General features: G+C 41.2%; 1 protein-coding gene and 2 long non-coding RNA genes across 5 annotated transcripts; 1 reads left to right on the top strand and 2 right to left on the bottom strand.

Moving 5' to 3' along the window:
• Nucleotides 1-140: 140 nt before the first annotated feature.
• LOC112435693 (uncharacterized) lies at nt 141-11,725 on the bottom strand. Of its 3 annotated transcripts, none has more exons than XR_013101039.1 (5): nt 11,370-11,725; nt 942-1,077; nt 700-826; nt 515-614; nt 141-419 (listed from the first exon to the last, which is right to left on the bottom strand). It is a non-coding gene; the product is annotated as an uncharacterized LOC112435693 (long non-coding RNA). The 3 variants fall into 3 exon arrangements; XR_013101038.1 differs by having other exon boundaries at nt 942-1,054; XR_003024740.2 differs by lacking the exon at nt 11,370-11,725 and having other exon boundaries at nt 942-2,512.
• Nucleotides 11,726-11,834: 109 nt separating this feature from the next.
• paxx (PAXX non-homologous end joining factor) lies at nt 11,835-14,744 on the top strand. Its single transcript, XM_004574185.6, has 7 exons — nt 11,835-12,368; nt 12,598-12,658; nt 12,729-12,778; nt 12,879-13,057; nt 13,150-13,209; nt 14,306-14,399; nt 14,485-14,744. Exons 1-7 carry the CDS (start codon nt 12,082-12,084, stop codon nt 14,531-14,533), a joined length of 780 nt encoding a protein of 259 aa, XP_004574242.2. The 5' UTR covers nt 11,835-12,081; the 3' UTR covers nt 14,534-14,744.
• Nucleotides 14,745-17,606: 2,862 nt separating this feature from the next.
• Nucleotides 17,607-22,474, bottom strand: LOC143421413 (uncharacterized). The gene is made up of 2 exons (XR_013101037.1): nt 20,222-22,474; nt 17,607-18,709 (listed from the first exon to the last, which is right to left on the bottom strand). It is a non-coding gene; the product is annotated as an uncharacterized LOC143421413 (long non-coding RNA).
• Between the last annotated feature and the right edge of the window lie 18 nt (nt 22,475-22,492).

Genomic DNA, 22,492 nt, shown 5'->3' with positions numbered 1-22,492 from the left:
GAATTATCACTCAGTTTGTATTTTCCCAGATTAAAGAAAACTTTAAAACTCTTTTTAAATCCTAAATAATATATGTGTAAGAGTTTAGTTTGTCTTATGTTGATACACTGGAAACAAAGCAAGACACAAAGAACAGAAAGTCCCATCACATGAGTTTTATTTTGGTATTTATTTAAAAAACATATGTACAAAAATGTAAAAAAAGTTCAAGTCCAGACTATATAGACATACACACACATGGGAACAAAACTGGCAAAGTAACCAAAAAGAATATTGGCTGTCTTGTATTTGCTGTGAGTTCTTCTAGTTCAACAACCATGTGTCACGAGTGCAGCTTGTAGGTTGTGCAGTGTATTGTTTAAATCGCAGCAGTACTCTGACCAGCAGTCGTGATCTTTACAGCTCCATTCCTCCCTTGCCTGAAGAAACAAGTGAGATTATCAGTGACAAGCAACACAGACCTTTAGTTTGTCATCTTCACACAGAGTTGTGCGTGCGTGTCATTCTGACTTACTTTTTTTAGTAAGTTTTAGTAAGTACGATTTTTTAGAATGTGTCGTCCAAGTGGGGACTCTGGACTCACACACCTCTTCATATCTGCTTTTGTGGTAACACTGAAAGATTTTTTAAAAAGAGGTGTATTAGAAAGGAGCTGGAGAACACAGCAGAATCATGCCTCAGATGATCTTGTGGACTCACATGATTTCTGTATGTGGACAGAAGATACTTGGGTAGTGTATCACTGGCTCAGCCTTGATGAGCTTTGGGCTGATCCTGCCAATGTAACTGTAACACTTGCATTTATTAGATTTGCTGGCTGGTTGTCCTGTGTAGGAAAAGACAAGAGCATTACCTGTTGATCAGCAGCCAAAATATCCATAAACAGGATGAAGGGGAAAAAAAGAAACAAAGAAGGAAAAAATTTTTTTTTTTCACAGTACCTTGTGCACCTAGGATAAGCAGGCAGGCAATGAAGGCAGTGACTGAGTTCATAGTTGTGGCTGTATGGCAGATCCGCTGTTCACCGTTTCTGTCTTGAGTATGGCTCCTGATGCTGTGAAGTAAGCAGCACGCTGCCTGCACAAGTGGTCCCACCCCCAAGAGGTGTTTTGCAACATTAATTTCACTTTCCAGAATGCTTTCACTTTCTTCTTCTTCTTCTTTTTCCCCTCTACAAAGCCCATTTCCCAGAATCATAGACTTCACCCATAGCTTTGGAACAACAAAAGAAAACAACAACAGGTGCCTCAGGGCACTGTTCTTTCTGATATTGTCCAAACAGAGGTCAATGAGGAAAATAAATTATAACTTGTTATACTGAAAATTGAATTGTTTGCACACAGCAAAAGAGGGCTTTTCCACATTTCTAAGTGCATGGTGGGATTCCAAGCATAAACTTGCACAAACCTGTTGAGCTCTCCCTGACTTTCTCACTTAGGTAACTTTAATGTTAAGGGAAAAGGTTTTATGATTGTATGTGTTTATGTTGTACTTTTTAATACAATTGTTATTTTAAAAGACTGAAGGCAGACACTAAAAAGGTTACAAACAGATTGCAAGCAACACAGGCCAGATGGATGGTAACAGTATATAGTTTGACTGAGTTAGTGATTGGGTGAGGAAGGTAATCGTGGTAGGACAGCTCAGATCAATTCAATTTTATTTTATTTAAGTAGTACCAAATCAAAATTATTCAAGGTGCTTTCTATTATAAAGAAAGCACAATAATATAATTTATTATTGTATATACAATAATAAATGATATTATTAAATAATAATAAATATGAGAATATAATAAAGAAAGCAGAGAAAACCCGAACAATCATGACTCCCTTTCCGCAAGCCCTTTAAAATGAGTCCAGTTATGAGCAACTGAAATGACAATTGTTTTTAAGAGAGAGAATCTTTGAGTATAAATGAGCTGTGCATTTAATTGCTGATGGACAACATGCATGTTCCATAAAGCATGTGTAACTGACATACAAAGTCTAATCATGACTTATAGTGGGTAGTCAAGAATAGACATTGTTTTATAAATGCCCACCATTAAAGGACAGGGTATTTTAATGTATTAAATAGCTGTTAAAATGTTTCTTTAATTTTGTTAAAATCAACTTATTACTCCATGCTAACAGTATATGCACTTTTCTTCATTCATTCAAATATTGTATAATGTTTCCACTTGTATACTGTATACAAACCCACACAGTCTCTAGTTAGCTAGGAAACTACAAGAATGCTAAGTCACAACTTTACATTCACATAGATTACATCCCAGAGCAATTGCTTTTGTATTGTCAGTATGTGTCCCCATTTCAAATTATCACCAGTGATTTCTGTGGAAAAGTGATGTGAAACTCAAACAGACTGACGAAAACACCGTGCCAAATGTTTCAGTTAAACTCTGAATGAACTCGATGAAAGTAGGGCCTTGTGTTTTGGAAAAAATCAAGTTGGATCCACACATCCGAGTGCATCCAAAAAAAATAAAAATAAATAAATAAATAAAAATTTCATGTAAATTGAGAAATGAGAAGAAAATTTGCAGATTATGAAGAATTTGTAGCATGCTATTTATTTCAAAAGTAGGATGTCATGCCATATAGAAGGCACTATGGCAGAACTAAATGAACATGTCATAAATCCAGTTGAGCTTTCACAACTTCAAATCATTGCAAGTCTAGGTTTCTACGCAAGCAGTGTGACTAAACTAGTAAGAGTTTCACACATGGAAGTCTAAAGCCATTACTAGTGTAGTATTGTAATGTAATGTGTATTGTATTGTAATGTGTATGTGTTTGTCCCCATAGGGAAATAGTTCCTCTGCATTTAACCCATTCACCCAGTGAAGCGGTGGGCAGCCACCAATGCAGCGCCCGGGGAGCAGTGTGTAGGGACGGTACCTAGCTCTGGGGTACCCTAAGGGTAGCCGTTCAGTGGAGTCGAACCCCCGACCTTCCGATCATGGGGCCACCACTCTACCTACTGAGCTATCCCTTTAATTGGTATAAAATAAATAAGGTATATATTTTTAACGAATGCCTAGAAAAAAAGTCCTAATTACTACTGAATTTTGTATGTACAAAGACCATTGGACCTCAGTATTTACACTCTTTCTAACACAGATATATGAAGGATGAAGGGACTATGCAGTTGAAACTCCACGTGTGCACCTGTGGACAGCCTGACCATCTGTTGAAGGTAACGGACTAACATGGCTAATGCTAGCATCTCTTTTAAGATCATCTTGGCTTAGAAAAATAGCCAGCAGTACTAGCTAGTTAAAATCCAGAGAGAGAGAGCAATGACCACCGATCAAGATCAACCAGTTTCTTTTCTGGCAGCTGTTGTAATAACAAAGTTTGCATTCTTTGAAAACTGCTGGGTCATGTATGATTTGTCTGAGAACATGTGTCATCTCATGAGCCAGCATTTAATATCCAAGACTAATAGGAGGTTGTATTGTATTCTCACCTAAGCTGCGAGGAAGAATATTCAAACTGCAGTGGATTAATGAAAAAGCACCAACTGTTAAAGGCTGGCAAAGAGGAGCATTGGAGTATATTACACTCAAAAACAGACCAATTCTTTAAGGTCTGTGAACCATACGTGAATCATGTATAACCCGATGTCTCTAATATTTTACTACAAGGATTTCCTTGAGTGTTCGAACTGCATACTATTGGAACCACAGGTATTGTATTGTTAAGATGGATCTGAGCTGGTGTTGTGTGTTTGGTTTTCGGTTTGTTTGTTCCTTTTTTTTGTTTTTCATTGCTGTGAATTTTACACCATATCATATTATGTAATTATGGGTTGTTTGTGAAAATAAATGACTAAAAATATTGTTAAAAAAAGAGAGTTGGAGATGGGGAGGAGGTGGGTTACACAAAGGGGTCTGCAAAGGAGAATGACAGATGCGCAGTGAGATTTAAAGTATGCAGTGTAGGGTAATTTCCAATAAACCAAGTTCAAAAAGGGCGATCGTGGTTCAAGAATTGGCAGTTTGTCTTGTAATCGGAAGGTTGCTGGACAGTCTCGCTCATTGTGTCCTTGGGCCAGACACTTCACCTACCGCCTACTGGTGATGGCTAGAGGGGCCGATAGCGCGATATGGCAGCCTCGCTTCTGTCAGTCTGCCCCAGGACAGCTATGGGTACCACTGTAGCTTACCTCCACCAGTGTGAATGTGAGAGTGAATGAATAGAGATTGAAAATGTGACATCATTCAGGGGTAAAACCGCAAAGGATTCTGGGAACTCGTGGCAAGAGGTACTAGCGCACGCAGGCTTTCAATTGAAATTACATTACACAGCGATAAAAAGAAAAAAAATGGCAAGAAGCTGTTGTATTATTAACTGCAATAGCCGGTCGCATGACAGCCACGGGAAGCTGACGGGTAAAGAGATCGGTTGTTATCGGATTACGTCGTTGAAGAGAAATTGTTCAAGCCATGTTTCCGAAGTAACAAAGAGGCAACTGGATTGCAGCCATTCGAAGACCAAATATAACATCCCAGAACACTCCAGCTCATATGTTAGTCTGCTCCAAGCATTTCCACAAAGGTGTTTTGTAGTAGTTAATACATCATTTTTCTTAACATAATTGGTGATATAGGTTACAAGCAAGTCTGGCGCTGAACAGAAATTGTCACGCTATGCTCCTTTGTTTATTGTGCATAAATAGTGAATTGTCCTGACACAATATTGTGTTTCACTTCTGTTATTACCATGGTACATTGACAAAAACATACTTTTATTCACAGGATAAAACAGGGTTTTTTTGTATCACTAATTGCCCAGTACGATTACAGCATACAATATTATTGTCACTGCTACATTTCTGTAATGCGAACCAGAAATTATTTCCACTACTAATTAATTGCCGTTGAGCTTAACACACCTGAAAAGCCCTGGGGACCTTTTGTGGCTTTTGCATTTTTCGATTCCAAGCCATTTGCACTGTGTTTAATTGAATATAGCCAAATTCTCCAAAAAAAAGTTTGGTATAATTTTATTTCAAAATTCAAGTCTGACTTCCTTAAATTAGCTTCAGTGGCTAAGCTAACAATACACATCCTCTTAGAGCCCTAGTGGACGTTTTCGTCCCATTGACTTCCATTATAAACGCTATTTTTCACTGCAGAATTATTACCGTTAATGTCCTGGTGATTACTTATGTCTCCGTCTCGTTTTGGTCTATTGGCCTTAGAGTTGTAATTTTTTTATTTGTCCACCGGGTGGCGCCCTTGCTCCGCATTTGACCCCGGGCTGGAAAACAGCAGGCTGCCGTAACAGACCTGCGGGAAACAAAGCCTCATTTTCGGCGTGCAGCAGCGGCTTCGCCCGCTGATCTGGCGGGACCATTTTCGGTCCCTAGGACCATGAGAGGGTGCTTTTTTTTTTTTTAGTCAACAGGAAATGACGTATTTTTTGTCACGTGGTATCGAACGTGTGTGCTGGAAAAAGGAGTCCCCGGTCATCGTGCCCCGGTCATCGTCGCGACTTACCCCGGGAACATGCACTTTTTTCGGCCTAGAGGAGGAGCATTTGCCGTCTGGAGACCATTTTCTGGTCCTGAAAAAAAAAAAAAAAAGGCGATCGAAATGACTGTTGGTGCCAATCTTTAGTCCATCTAAAGGCCTAATTATAATAACAATTGAATATTATCTCAAATGTTTTTTTTGGAAAATATTCAAGTTTTATGTTTTTTGGGGCAAAAAAAGCAGTGTGCTCATGTGACGAAACCGGGATATAAAGGGTTAAAATCCGCGAAATGTAATTAAAACTTGACATGAATATTTCAAGGAGAAGTAGGTCTAAAAGATTGGCTAATTTAAAGTGGAATAAAATATTAATATATAAAATTTTTATAGCACTTTTTTGGGTGTGGTCGATTAGGACCGATAGTGTGTGCATTTTATGAAATGCGCTCCTGCAAAAAAAATAAAAGGCGATCGAAATGACTGTTGGTGCCAATCTTTAGTCCATCCAAAGGCCTAATTATAATAACAAACGAATATTACTTCAAATGTTTTTTTTTTTGAAAATATTAAGTTTTTTTGTTTTTTGGGCCTAAAAAAACAGGGCGCTCATGTAATAAACCTGGGATTTAAAGGGTTAAAACAACGAAAATGTAATTAAAACTTTATATGAATATTTCAGGGAGAAGTAGTTTTAAAAGACTGACCAATTTAAAGTGGAAAAAAATATGAATATATAATCTTTTTATTGCACTTTTTGGGGGGTGGACGTTTTGGTCCATTAGGGCCTTTAGAGGGTGCATTTTTTAAGGGCCTACCAAGGGTCCTCTTAATAAACGGTTAACGAATGTGTATTTATGAAGACTATTTGTGAGACTGGTAAACTTGTGATATGTACAATGGTCTTTCGTTCTACATGGTGCATTTCAAGGTCCTGTACCCATCCGTCGGCTTGTTGCAGTGACCTGAAGTTACTAAACTTCATGAGTGTATGCACTCACTCCAAGAACCGTATAATTATAAATATGAGCGTGGTGAAAGTTGGGCAGCACGCTAACGTATTTTGTCCACTCTGTGTGCTCGTAAGGGTCAAACCCTTTCACTCCTTTGATTTTTTTCCATTATGATTGCCCATTCCACAGAACAGAGTTCACAATTCATCCATCCATCCATTCGCTTCCGCTTATCCTTTTCAGGGTCGCGGGGGGCGCTGGAGCCTATCCCAGCTGTCATAGCGCGAAAGGCGGGGTACACCCTGGACAGGTCGCCAGTCTGTCGCAGGGCTAACACATAGGGACAGACAACCATTCACACTCACTGCTTTGAACTTACTTATTTGGGATGAAAAAATTGTTATGTTTTTTTGTTAAATAAATAATTTTCATCAATAAACTTTCCTTGTTTAAACATGTGCCATGGTGTGGTCTTTCTTTGCTTGTAGCTTCTTGGTGTTGTTAAATACAATAGATAAAAAATACATATAATATACATATAATAATGTACAACACATTATGGAGTATACTTCTGCTGTGAGGTCCTGCCTCCTTGTACTTATGCAATTAACTGGACAATCAGTGGACAGGTATGTTTATAAATAATATTATATTAGGCCAATTTTCTTATACATATTTTTGACCAGGGGGTAGAATTGATTGTGAACTGGAAAGGAAAAATGCTCACCACAAAACACTCCACAAATCCCGCAAATGATGGACTTCTTTATAAACTACTGAATCAAGCAGTTAAAAATTCTTCTAAAAGTTCTAAATGAAGCTTCAGATGTCACTGATCAAGTGACTGTGGAAAAACCTCCAAAGCCTCAAAGGAGTGCTTCTGAAGCAGTATGTTGGGGGGGGGGGGGGGGTTGACACAGGCGTCAGCTTCAAGCAGGCCATCACTCTTTGCTCCAGATAGCAAGTCTATCCTTGCAAATAGGTTCAACAGGAGACACAGTTAACCTGTACAGCAATAGCAAATAAATATCTACTCTATACCTAAATGAACACCAGATCTCATCACAAGTGTCCAACACTAAATAATCTGCAGCTACAAACACCCCCACACAACACTGTTTTGCCAAAACTCCAGCAACAAACCAACAAAGCTGGAATAAATGTATGAGTGTCAATCACAGTAGCACAGCAAAAGGTTCCTACAAACAACAATGACATCCACATTAACCAAAGTGTCCAAGACGCCAAACAAAGATGGAACCAAGCTATGACAAAGCTCACAGCAAATCAAAGCAGTTAATGGGGTCTACAAAGCTACCTGACCAAACTACCAAGCTGTTAGAATGCCTGCATCTTAAGGATAAAGGACACTCTTTCGAGGATGCCAATGTTCACATTTTGGACAGAGAGGACAGATGGTTTGAAAGAGGAGTGAAAGAAGCCATCTATGTCCATTGTGAGCGACCATCTTTGAACAGAGGCAGGGATTTACGACACCAACTCTCTGCCATCTATAATCCAGTTTTGAGATCCCTTCCCAGACGCCTTAACGCCCACTCACATCCTGGGCCATCTGACCTCAGGAATTCGCATGATAAGGTGGGGCCAGGTTTCACAATGAACACACCCGAAACTCTGGCTGATTGGGACCCACACCCAGTTTCACACCTTGGCTCAGGCGATTAGAGGATCATCAGGGGGTCCTTTTCTCCCTCTGTGGGGGGATTCTCCCACTAGGTTTATATCTGGGACTCTCCACCATTTGACCTTAGAACTGAAGAAGCTTCTCGGATAAGAGGTGAAACGTCTTCAAGCAACTTAAAGAAGTCCAGACGCTTTTCTTTGCAAGCTCCTTTGTTTTGAACTTTTTATTACATTATATCTACTAAGTTTGATCCCTTTCCTCTTCCATTGGCTAACATTCTTTCCCTTTTCCCTCAGTGAAATAGCAATGGGCCAGACACCCCATACTCCCACAGCACCTCCCACAGGACACCCTGAGGTGTCCAGACGCTTTTCTTTGCAAGCTCCTTTGACTACGATAACCTGGATGACTGAGAACCTTCACAGACATATTCAAAACATATAGTTTATTTATGATGTTTCACTTAGTGATGGTGACATGGCAACAGATTGAGATATAAGGTATCAAGAAAGTTTCAACCCAATAAGATGAAGAAAATGCATATGGAATTATTATAGTAAATAAGCAACACGTGAAGGTAAGATGTGCAGTGGAATTGTTAGATTTTCCTCTTAGGGGGAAAGAAGTTGAATTAGGTGCAAGTATTCTCTTCAATAAAGTTAATGTCCACAGGGCATGGTCCAGTGCTATTTTGCTAACACAGGTGTACAAGTGTGTGCAGTGGCGGTCCTAGCCTGTTTGGCGCCCTGGACGTCTGGTGTTTTCGTGTTTGTTGGTTTGTTTTGATTATTATTAGATGCTGCTCCAACCAGCCAGAGAATCCCCCGCCGCCCCGGCCTCTCCTCCCCGTGCCGGAAGCAGCAGGAGGGCGCCCTTACCCCCAGCAAATGGGCGATAGAAAACCGATCGGTGCCTGTGCCATTCCCTGGCTGACGTCGGGGCAGCATGAGTTCAAGCATTTTTTTCTTTTTTGCCGATGCCCGTGATGCCACCCCTCACCACGATGCCGCCCCGGTAGGGTTGCCAACTCCCTGAAAAATAAATAAGGGACACCTCGTGGCCAGGGCCGGGCGACCCAGTTGTCTTCACCCTTCCCAGTGTGGTGAATTTTCTAGCTCTTTTTTTGTGTGTGAAATTATTTTTTTTAACCCTTTGACTTGAATTTGATTTAAGTAGATGTGTATTCTTTGTGATATGAACACATGTGAAACAAATGATCATTTAGCCATTTATTTTTAGCTCAAAATGACAACATTAACACATAAAACAGGTCTCTTTCTTAAACAGAAGCCTGTCATGCTTAACTTTTGAGAATATAAGTAAATCTTTCTTTAAAAGAACTCTGTCCTGCTTAACTTAAAATAATAGAAAACAATAGAAAGAAAAATATTCTTGTAACAGTGCACATTTAGTGCATTTAGTACAATTGGCTTCAGTTGAGGTATTATTTCAGCTTTTCTAATGCTAATCAGCTGCTCCCGTTTGAAAACCCGCTTGTTCCCATGATTACGCATCTTAACTCATCATCATTATTCATCTATGTATTACTTTTATGTATTAGTCATCTATTTGTTGTAATCATCCATCCTTGCAGTCGTTTATTACACAAAATAAATTATATTATCACACTTCTGGCCACATAGCGCTGATATTCACTGCACATGCCCATATTAACTTTTTCCAGCCAGGTGTTTTCCCATTCTTACCTTTCTCTGAGGGGAACAAACATTGCTGCTCTAACGCTGGGCTCACACTGTGCGGTTTTAGGCCCATTTTGAGCCGATTTTTGAGTGATCGGACCGATTTTGGCCTTCATCGTGTAGTATACGTGGGGTAACGAGAAGTGATTAACACCTCACGACCAGCTCCCGATCATCAATCGCTCGTGAAGGTGTCACCACAGGCGCTCACACTGCTCGCGCGCAAACACGTAAACGCCGTGAAAAAGACGGAGCAGCACGGCTGTGCAGCGTGTGATCTGGACACAAGCGATGGAGGCACAACTTGTAGAACTTTGAAAAGCTCATCCGAGCCTTTTCGATGTGGCCTCACAAAATTATCACGACCACAACAACCGTGAAAATAGTTGGATCTACATCGCTGCTAAATCACAGCTGCCTGATCATGTTTTTCATTAGCAATTTAGCAAAGTTGATGGTGGTGGTGTGTCTGTGTGAGTGAGAGACAGAGAGAGCGAGCGACAGATTTTCTGTTATAACCTTAATTTTATGGACGCACAGTGTGAGCACTCAGGTCGCATCAGAGCATCGGGCGGTATAGTGTGAGACCTGCATCGTGACCTACCAACTTCTAACCCCTGCGAGTCAATCGTGCAGTTTGAGCAGGAGCTGAATAACGCGACTGAAAAAATCGCACAGTGTCTGCCCAGCTTTAGGTGTACTGTCGTCCGAGACTTGCACCGCAGTGACGGCGTTTGTTTCCCTGTTGGCCATGCTTCTTGTTGTGGTCATCTGTTGTCTTCCGGTATTTTCTCCGTAAGCGACCTTTCCTCGACCAATGAGATGAGCGGTAATCTGAATTGTCATACTCGAATAGCTAGGTTTCATTTGACGTAGACGTGACGTCGACGTAAAGCGCGAAATTTGACTGGCGGTCGGAAGTGAAAAAGATAAGCGCAAAATCACAGACAGACAGTACGCAAAATGCCTATGTCCTGTTGTGTTTACGGATGCTCCAGTAGGTCGACCAGAGAAACTGATAAACGGTATTTTAGGGTAACAAAAATAGCCCAACGAAGAGGAGAAAAATGGAAAATTCTAACCGAAAAACGTAGGAAAAAATGGATTTTAAATTTACGTTTACAGTCGGGAGGAGCAGAGTCTGCCAATGCCCGTGTCTGCAGCGACCACTTCGTCAGAGGTAATGTTATGTTTGCAAACGAACTTATTAGCATTAGGTTGTCGTTAAATTCTCGTTTACTTAGTGCTTTTAAGTTAGTAGTCTAATATTGACTTGATTGGGACTATAGGCTGCCCAAGTGCTTTGGATGACGAAGAGTCGGAGGACTGGGCTCCGACGGTCAATCTCGGCTACGAACGAAAACCCAGATCGGAATCAGTTCTCAAACGAGAGAAAATAATGAAGCTTAAGGCAGAACAGCATCGATGTGCAGAGGCGATTTTGGATATGCAACAGACGGCTGAGAATGGTTTACCTTGAAACAAACTGTCACTCTAACGAAGTCCTAAGGATGTGGCATGTTTGTTGACGTTAAAGCCGCTACCGCTAACTGTTAGCGTGTTTAAGATAAAGCAATATAAGAACTCACCCTTGCAAACACCAAACTGTATCCATCACGGAGACGTTTTGTTCCAAGGTTGTGGACCCACCCGCTGACAAAAAAATTGTACGCCTCCAGACTCTTGAAAGCTTTCATTTGCTGCCTAGTGTAGTAAGAAGTCTGGAGGACCAAGTAGTTGGTGATATCCACAGCCTTACTTCTGTGGTGTATTCGGACATTTTCAAAGAATACGGATCACGTCCGATATATTTTTTTAACTATCTGTTTATATCTCTCCCGAGAAACGGGGTCTAAAGTTGCACAATAGCTGCTCTCCTGACTCTCCACAGTGTCCTCCATGTTTACTTCCGCCCTCCACTCAAAAATCGCGCTGCCTCCGCACGTCATCACAACCACGTGACCGCAACCCAACTATTGTCATGTGCTGTCAGCTCATTGGTCACAAAGCAGGAGAGGGGCTGGGAATTATGTTTTCAAACAAAGCGTTAATTCCATAAACATTTATAGACTACTTTTGATTCTCACTGTATTACGGGACAAAGTGCGTCCCTTATTAGCTCAATACGGGACGTGTACTTTTGTTTCTAAATACGGGACGATTCCGTATTTTAAGGGACGGTTGGCAACCCTACGCCCCGGGCAACCGCCCGTGTCGCCCGTATCTAAAACCGCTATTGAGTGTGTGCTCTGGATTCAGGAACAGAAGTATAGATCTTTACTCCTCCATTCAACAATTGGTATGCCGATTACATCGAGAGGGAGAGGTCCCCGTAGTCTGCAAGCCAGTGAAGTAACCATTCCAAGCCAGAAGATGGCGCTTGTCAAAGGTGTCTGGCACTCATGCTATGAAACGGTGTACTCTTGCAAGAGTGCAAGAGGCATACGCTTGTTTTTCTTTTGTTCTTCTGTGAACCACAGTGGAGACATGGATGTTAGTGTAAATTCCTATTGTACCGTGTTGGATAAAACAAGCCAATCTAAATTCCTTTGTTACACTCGCAGGAAAGACGGAATGCTTAGTGTCTGGTGAGTCAGATGTTGTTATTAGCCGGAGTTCATTTGAAATTAAATCTTTTTTATTCGGAAAAATACGTTTGTACTTGGACATAAGCTAGGAAATGGAAGTATTAGTAGTTTGTTGATGTTACGGCCTTTCCCCCGGTGGTATAAAATTTAGTTTTAACTGACAGTGAAAGTCTGACGGTGAGCGCATTAGTTTAGGCACACATGCGCACTAAAACATCGTGTGCTGTAGTCTGACAGATGCTGCAAATGTCTGGAGTGTGGAGTACACTAAGGACAGTCTGAAGCACCTTGTAAGTATTCTGGGTTTCTTCTCATTCACTCAGTATACTGTCATAATTTCTGTCTTCCCTGTGTGTTCAGGGGCAGCGGTTTGCCTTAAAATCTACAGAGGATTATGTCTTAAAACTCAGGTGAGACCACACTCAACTCCTGCATGCATCACTTCTTGCATGGAACTATAAAAAGCTGTGGTCAGGTAAGTGAGGCTGAATATATCTCTATTTTCCTCAGGGCATCCTGCAATAGTGGAGATGTGTCTGTTTCCGTGCATGAGGTTGGTGCAGAGCTGCGTTTGGGATCCAGTCCAGGAGACCTGAGTGTAACTCTGTCCAGACTGGAAGGTCCACAGGCCACAGACAAGTTGAGGGAGCTGCTGTTCACGATGGCTGACAGCCTCACACAGCTTGACAGTGAATTCACTTTGTAGTTGTGACTCATTTTATGCAGAATTAAAACTAACTTCCTTTTAGATCAGTACTGACTGTAACATGTCCCCTCACAGGTGGCCCCTCAAGTGGACCCCCCTCAGCCAGTCCAGTGAAAAACCAAAGACGGCCCACAGGTATACATTTGTGAAATGGCTCTTGGCTTCAAATAACCATTGGCCATCTCCAATACCAAGGATTCAAAATCTAAATGTGATGTCACACTGGCTGTGGCCAACTTTTCTATACAACCTAATGGATGTTTGCTCATAAATGATTCCATTGATGCATGCTTTCAGTCAGGAATGTAAAGCAGGACACTCTGCAGGTTAGAAACATGATTAAACCACAACAGAAGCTTCCCGTATGTGTAATCCAGTATGGTTATGGTAGCTGAAGTTGCCTTGGATCAGGAGATGCTGCTCTTCATTTTCATGTGTAAAATTAAATTACAAGAGGCTGTACAACAGATCATGTTGTGATCTGTTGTGAAATCCATAATAATTTTTTGCTGCAACCAAAATACCTGGGAAATGTCAAATGGGTATATCTTTTGTAAAGACAATGGAAATTACCAGAAGGAAAGTAAGATTTTGGGGCTACAGGTGTACCTGTTAATAGTGGATCATATTGGAAGTTTCCCTTGTTCTCCATCATGAATAAGAAAAGCTTTATTCATCCCAAAGGAAAACTCATATGATGAGGAAGAAGTAAGGGGAAAAAAATAAAACAAAACAACATAAACGATGGTTGCCGTGGACATCTGTAAACAGTTTCAAACACTCAGTTTGACTGTACTACAAATATTTATTCGCCATTATGCCTTGACTGGAGTAGTTGTTCTGCATGTTTTGTGAAACTGGCCCACTGGTACAGAACCCCAACACATAGATGTGGTTCTGCAAGTGTGGACTACCAGTCACAATAAACTTTAATCTTGAAAGAGGCTCAAATTTTCTTTTAACATCATAATAAATTTGCATTTATTTTCAGCTGTAATGCAATCTCTTCTAAATATATTAAAACTGTTTTAAGTGATTTTAAAATGGGATTTTCTTAGTGTTGGGTAATTTTGAGGTAAGTACTGAATACAATAATGATCTTATATCCGGTGCTTATATGTACATTGAAGTATTCCATCTTTTTCAGTAAAAGGAGACATGTAAATGTCATGCTTAAAAAGGTAATTGGGCAATTAAACGTTTTCATTAATGCAAAACTATTCTCCTTTAGAGTTTGAGCCCTGGCAGCAGCAGAGCAGCGCTCCAGCAATGACCATGAAGAGAAGACTTCCGGGGTCCTCGCTCATCAACCCTGGGGTTAAAAAGTATGGTGTCTCTTACAGGACTTCAATAGAGCAGTGATGCTACTGATGTGAGTGAAATAAAGCTACTGTCCATGTGTGTTTGCAGAAAGCAGCAAGCGACTGGCGTTGCCTTTGATTATGCAGATGAAGACTGATCTTCCTCCTTGTACTCATAGTCCTGCTGCGCAGCCAGAGATGAATGATCTTTTAATCCACTAACAGAACATGAAAACCTCAGTGCATATTTATGGGATCAAAGCTTAAACTTTAACTGCTTTTTATTAAACAATGACTTTTAATGCTATATAATGGTTGTCTCCAATAAATGATTGAATGATAATTTGTAATAAAATGACATAAGAAACACATTTGCACACTTTTATTTCCCCCCCCCCCCCCCCTCCCTTTTTCAGGACTTGTTCTTATATTGTGCTTTTCTACTCTGAGAACAGCACTTTACACAACTTGCCTTATTCTCACAAGCACTTGTTTTGCTGTGCAAGTGCTTCTAGCATTCACACTCAAATGCATTGGAGAGCAACTTGGGGTTAGTATCATGCCCAAAGGATGGAGATAGGGGGTCAAACTAGTGATGGGCAGATGAAGCCCCATGAAGCACTGAAGCTTTTCATCCAATTGGTTCACCCCAACGCGAAGCTTCATGAAGCTTCATTTGCTCTAGCAGGACACCTACTGGACGTAAAAATAATAGCTGGCATGAATTTGAAGAGTGTGGCATTTTGCACACAGCCTGTAAATGTCAACAACAAAAGGAGTGTGTAAAACATGTATATTGTAGTGATGGCAGTATACTGTGTATATTTATAGTGGCAGTATGGAAAATGATTATTTGGAAATGCTTGAAATGGAAATGATCATTTACTGTGAGGTGAGGTGTGGTTGGGGTGTGGACAGTGGTTGTGCTTTTGTAACGTTGAGGTATGGACAGCTACACACTGAGGCTTCACATTTTATTCTGTAAAAACTAAATTTTCACTGCTTTTATGACCTTTTTAGTGGGGAGAACATAGCTAGGATTTAATGATTTAACAAATCTTTTGAATCCTTTGTCCTCCACAATGCTAAATGGCTGGGAGTCCTCAATCACCATGCTAACCAGGTCTTCATCTATTTGAGATTGTTCTCCTGAGGAAAGACAATAAAGACAAAGCACAAATATAAATAGCACACACGTAACTTATAACAGTTGTATAATATTGTTATATCATTTAGTAACATTACTGCATCCTATATTATCATTGCATTTGATGGCTCACCAGGTCTTGCTCCACGATCGGTGTCCCCCTTATTCTCATGCAAAGCTCTGTAGTGCCTAAGCATGGATGTTGTTGTTATATCCCAGCTCCCTGGCACATAGCAAACACTTCACCTTGTACAAAAGTCAAGACAGCTCAACATAAATTGTATTGCACCATCAGTATCATGAAAATACATCTTCTGTAGAAATACCTTGTTGGGAGGAATAAGATCAAAATGTTCCCACACAGGGGAGGACATCCTCCTCTCCTTAGCTGGCTCCATTCTCTCCTGACTTTCTCTCCTCACTCTCATAAACCTCCAAACTGTCTCCAAACTCTCACTAACCGCAACTCTCCATCAAACACCCACATTTTTGAATGAAGTCTGAGGGGTTTATATCGCTGTCATATCTCGCGGCAAAGTTCGAACCACTTCATGAACCAGTCACGTGGTACAGCCGGGCAGCGAGGCTTCGGACGTCATCATTTTCAGCTCCTCCCATAAATGAAGCAAGCCTCGATACGCGCTTCGCGGAAACGCCCCCTCCATTACTCGACACACGCTCCGAAGCCTCGATACAGAACGTCCCATCACTAGGTCAAACCACCAGCCTTCAATTTAATAGGTGATCTGCTCTACTTCCTGAGCTACTGCCAGCCAAAATATGGCCTGTATTTGTATAGCGCTTTACATATCCACCCATTTACACACTGGTGATGGCAAGCTACATTGTAGCCACAGCCACCCTGGGGCGCACTGAGAAGCGAGGCTGCCGGACACTGCCGTCACCGGGCCCTCTGACCACCACCAGTAGGCAACGGGTGAAGTGTCTTGCCCAAGGACACAACGACCGAGACTGTCCAAGCCGGGGCTCAAACCAGCAACCTTCTGATTACAAGGCGAACTCCCAACTCTTGAGCCACGATCGCCCCCGAGCTGCTTTCTTGTCCACTTTGTTTGATAAGATGTAGCATTCAACTCTATTTAAGTTACTGCTGTTTGTGCTAGGTGTTATCTAGGGAGGAAAGTTCCCAGTAGATGTCCTATTGATGTAGGGGTTAGGATGTAGATGTTCCCCACAGCTGTCAGACTCCTGAACTCTGCCTCCTGACATCTGACCCACGTTAAACTCATGGACTGAACATACACACACCCACAATGGACAACTGTACCCTCAAACACAATAATAACATGGACTGAACCACCACTCACAACCACTAGCACTTTATATAGCCTCTTGTTGAAATCTCCCAATTCTTTGAATCTTTGGGCTGAAGGAAGGACAATACTCGGTGTATCAATGCTCAATCAACAATCATTTATTTCCATACAATTCAACAGTCAGAGCATTACAACGTCCAGACGGGAGAGATGCTACCAGAGGGTCAGGCACATGTCTCTAAATGGTGACGGGTTGCTCAGCTTTTTATAGTCTCTAGTGGCCCCCAGCTAGTCGTAAAAGCCAAAACATCACATTTTTTCTCTGTTACAGCGCCTAAGTTATGACCTCGGCAGTTGTTTCTCTGCTTTCTGTAAGGTGGGGGTGTGGAATGTGGTCTATCTATCTCCCCTGTCTTTAGACACAGAGTCTCCTGCTTACAACCTTCTCTTCATGATTCAACAATTAAGCATGTCAAGAAAACAGTGTAACACATTCCCAGCAGATCAAGGATACAGAGTGATGCACATTTATCTAATGAACTAATATGTGAATATGTTCTGTTAACTCAAAAGTATAATGAGAACTAAACTACATACAGCTCACACACTCTATATTAAAGGGTATAATGTGGTCTACAGCAGTATTCTAATTCAACTACTTTGATTACATATATAAGGTAACATATAATAACAGAATAATCTAATAATTCCCCCTTTTGATCTCTGAAAGAGATCACTTACAACATGCACTCCAGGGTCGCAAGGTCCAAGTTTTCTTGATCCTGAGGCCCTCTGTCCCCCTTTAACGGGTGGACCATATGTGGGATGACCTCTGTGTTCACGCAGTTCAGATGCAAGCAAAGTTAGATTTACAACCATAACAGCAGTTACAGATGACTCTCCCATCACTCCCCAATTCTCCCACAGCTTTATTTTGGTGCTCCAGTTTTCCACTCCCATTTTAATGCCACCTTATACCTTTCAAATGTACTTAGACTAGAACCTCTGTCTAAGGAGCTTTTAACCTTTATTTTTATTGCTGCAGCTACCAGTGTCTTCCAGTTGGGTGATTCTCAGCTTCTTTCTTCGACCTCCGGGGTTAGACCACCCTTTAGTCATTGCACAGTTCTGGGGATTATTCTGCCCCGATTTCAAACAAGGATCTGTGTGTTTTGGGTTCACCGGCGTGTCCCCCTTTTTGCCAAGAGCCTCTCGAACCTCGTTGGTCTGGTGTTCCTGGTTTTCGCCAACCCCTTCATGGTTATTGCTGTGTTTGTGGGATCCATCTTCTCCAGGAGCCCAAACGTCATGACACTTGACCCCAGTTGCTGTCTCGGCTGTCCCTACATCTGTCTCTGCTGTGAAGGGTCCTCACATCTCCGTGTCCCCGTCTGGTGTCTGTTCCTTTCTCTGCAAGAGACAGAAAACCAAAACACCTCTCTCCCTAGCCTTGATAATCTAATATTGTTATCCATTGTTGTTCTAATGATTCAAATTTGGTTTAAAATATTATGTTCAGGACCTATTCTAATCATAATCTATGTGTGTGTAAAAGAAATCAAAAATTAGTGAACCCTTTCTAAGTCTAACACATTATAAGCTTAAGTTTTACCATAGCTAAATTATTAAACACAGAAATAACGTCATAAGATGTTCATAAAACCATTGTTTGATGCTCGGACTCAACTTCCCCCTTTTTGACACACTCCCATGTGTCAATTCATTGGAGCTAGACAATTAAAAGAGAAGGTTGGTGACATCATATCTCAGAAAATATCAGAAATTCTTCTCTCGAGTACCGTTGCTCCAGCCTTGTCATCCCTGAGGATCTTCGATCCCGAAAATGTCCCTTCTCCTCATGTAATAAAGTCTGTCATCCTTCCATGCCCTGGTAACTGGTCCATCCAGAGCTGTAAAATTTTGAAATGTACATACAACAAGCCAAACCACACCTTGGTCACACCAACCCTTTTCTGCCCTGAAGATGTCCAACACCATCTTAGTCTGGACCAGGGTTGTAATAGTTTTGCAATTTTCATCAGTTTTAATCAGTTTTTACCAATTGTTTGCTAGTTTAGTTCAGTTTTTATTTTCTGAAAATCCTTAGTTTCAATTTAGTTTTGTTTGTGTTTTGCAAAAATTAAGTGTAACAAAATCCCAGTTCCATCATATCAGTCATGCTCTTCTGGTTATCCTTGGGTGTTGAGACTAATAACTATTAACTCTTGCCGCACCGAGTGGTCCTAATTTTGGTTCAAGTGAATTGATAATCTTTTGAAGGCGATTGTTTCACACCTTTATTTAGATGTCCCAGTCCTGTTGTCTCGGGATACATCACGCTGCCTTATCTGGGGTTAGCTGTTTTCTGGGGATGCGGGTTGAGTGGGTGAGCTCTTCAAGGAGGGGGAGTGTGCTCCCCCTGATGAGGTCTTCTAGGTAAGCTAGGTTAACCTTCTTGTGTGGGCTTTTCAAGTGCACTTTAAGGTTAGTGGGACTTTTAGTTTTATAAATGTCCCTCATGACCCCCTGATGACCCAGTATTTCATTTTTGCACACTGTAGTACACATTTTAGTTTTTGCTTGTAGCTCGCATACTCTACTTGCCACTCCTCTAATTCCTGATGTTTCTTAGAGAGGGCAACAGTACCTTTAACATTATATCACATGTGTGGGGGTGTGGCCTTGCCAATTGTTTTGCCCACCTTTTCAAAATGGCTGGCGTGCCCACAAGCACATTTCATGGAAAAAGAAAGGTAATCTTGATATTTGCATTTAAAATGTTTTGTTAAACTCAGATTTTTATTTTATTCTTTTTGCAAGTACCCCTCCTCGGTGGCGAGAAACTGTTGGTGTGGTCAAGTGGGTGCTCTAGAAACAAACGCTCAGGACAGAACAGTTATCAGTCATGTACTTCCTACAAATTTTGCATATGTTTTATTCCATATTGATCCTCTGAGTGTAATGGTACATTTTAATTTGAATTTATCCAAACTAAACACAATATTTTCTTTATTTACTTTGCTCTTGTTCTTTTGCAGTACCACATCCTATCAAATGTCCCTGTCGATTATATTCTACATTTAATAACTTACTATTTCAAGTGAGAACCTAAATCATGTGGACCAATGTTTATTATTGCATATCTCTATTCTGAATGTGGCCAGTCATTCATAGGTATTGTTCAATTTTGGCGATTTTCCTCTATAAAATTTAATTGACTTTTTACAGTGGCCTGCTATGGTTAATAGTAACATATTCCAGTCATGAGTGGTATAAAAAGTCTTCTCCACTGTAGCATTTGGCATTCCCAATAATATAACATGATACCTTACTCAAAACACAGCTAATATAGCACAGTTTTCTTAATGCAAACATCGGTAACTCAAAATCAGCAACCACAGTGTTAAGTCTGCAGTTCATACTTATGTGAAGCTAGAGTCTCCTCCTCCAGTCTCTCTTATCCTCCTGCTCCTGAAAAAACAAAACAAAACAAAGCGAAGCATCCACCCTTCTCTTGTCGGCTGGGTGAATTGTTTATGAATTGTTTATTGGCATTTACGAATCCTAAAGTGGGTGCAGTCATTGTCTCAGTATCAAGTCAGTCAAAACTTTTAGTCGTCAGTCCATCACAGTCCATTCACATGCATACCTCCATACACATTCATACCAGATGTTGCTGATAATGGAGTCTCACGCGCAACCTATTCGAGCATCCATCACCAGCAAGATGACGTCATCATTTTAAAGGAAAACAATTCCATGTTGTTTTTTGGGCCGGATTGACTCGGTGCAATCCTTTTAGACTCAGAACTTCTCAGTGTTCCCTATAAGTGAATTTCTCCCAAGCCAATTACAATCATGGAGAAGCACACTTTGCAACTGTTTTTGTAAGAATATTTCATAGCGCTTTAAATTTCAATCTTTCAGGCCTGGTTTAAAGAGCTGATTGTTAAATCATAAACTCACAAAATATCAACATATCACCACCGGTGGATCACACCTCTCAGATGTTTTTTTTCTCCAGTGCACTGTAACAAACACGAAAACAGACATAACCAACAAAATACTACTAAAATAACACAAACTAGGGCCCGTTGCAGACATGTCCAAGCATAAAACTATCCCTCTCTCGCTTACGAGAAAGAACACAAGCCAAAGCTCACTGATAAAATCAAGCTAGCGCTAAACAAAACCAAACAATCAACCAGAAATTCACAGGAACATTTTGCTTCCTGCCGGGACAATATTGTGTGGGAATGAGAACCTCAGGTGCCGTAACACCTTTTGTTCCTCCTTGAATTAAAACTCAATCACAGAAAATGCCGTACTCCAACCTAAACTTACACTATTAATTCATCATTTTCACTCTGTGCCACTGTTCCTCATCAGGGCTGTGTGAAGCACAGCAAAGAATTCAGTCAAGGCCTTGAGCCATAAACAGACATCACGCACAGACATTGTTTTCATAACCAAACCGTTTTAGAGCTTATTCCTAAAATCTACATAAATGCCTTCTAGGTGACATATAACACATTCTAAGTAATCAATGGCTCCTCATAAAAATTATGCATTGGGATGTTTGTGTGCAGCATTTTGCATATCAGCATAAGCAAAGCGTTCTTCATTGCATCAGCGTGTGTGTGTGTGTGTGTGTGTGTATGTGGATCACTTCTCAGTGAATCAGCATTCCAATGTGTGTGTGTATGTGTGTATATGTCATTTCTCACTCACTCAACGAGTGCACGTGTTCATGTGTGTATTTCACTTCATTCTGAATCTGTGTGTTTGGAGACGTGTGTGTGTGTGTGTGTGTGTTTGTTTCTCTTCATTCTGAGTCAGTGCATGTAGATGTGTGTGTTTGTGTGGGTGTTTGTGTTCATCACTTTCCTGTTCTGGTGTTCTGGGTAAACCACGGCCTGAAGCATGCCCTGGGGTCCTGCCCCCCTCCTTTTTCAGTTTGTTTGCGACCATTGCTGCTGCTGCTCAAAATTCAGTCCGTCCTGGTTCTGACCCCAATTGGGGCAGTCCTTTCTCCAGTGTCGATGTTCACCGCAGGTGAAACCTGCATCTTCTTCTGTGTTTTTGTCCATTCTGAGGTGCCTTCTGTCCTCAGTTACTCCTCTTGTCTCGGTCACGCCCTTTTTCGCCACCCGATCATCCGTGTTGGTCCATCACTGTCCTGCACAGTGTGAATGCAAAGTTATCAAGGTCAGCATTCTTTCGCTCGGCCTTACTTTTCATTCGGGCTTGGCGGGCGTCTCTTTACAGCTCTGTCAGCTGACGCAGTCTGGGAATTTTCCCCCGTGTAGTGAAACGGGCCTTAGGTTTAGTGCTCTCCGTCTCGGCTGCATGAGATCACATTCCTGCAGGTCTGTTGACATTCTCAGGTCGTTGTTGTGGGTCCAGCTGTTGCAGCATTTGGTCAGTGTCACGTATGGGGGAGAGCAGGAGTCCAGTCAGCCTCGGCTTTCAGGGCCGGCAAAGCAGCCTGTAATTAAATATGTATAGAAAAAACAAAAACAAAACAAAACAAAAACAAACAAAAAACAAAAACAAACAAACAGGAAAATGTTGTTGTGTTGGCTGTGTTATTCAGAGGGGAGGCAATGGGGCCAGGCCCTGTGTCAGCCTTCTCTCCCCCTTTTTTTGTTTTTTGTCTCCCGATATAATCAACTCCTAACCCACCAAGTTGA

This window comes from Maylandia zebra, linkage group LG12, assembly GCF_041146795.1.
Source record: "Maylandia zebra isolate NMK-2024a linkage group LG12, Mzebra_GT3a, whole genome shotgun sequence".
In the NCBI taxonomy this organism is placed as follows: domain Eukaryota; kingdom Metazoa; phylum Chordata; class Actinopteri; order Cichliformes; family Cichlidae; genus Maylandia; species Maylandia zebra.
This window is presented reverse-complemented; position numbering and strand designations above follow the sequence as displayed.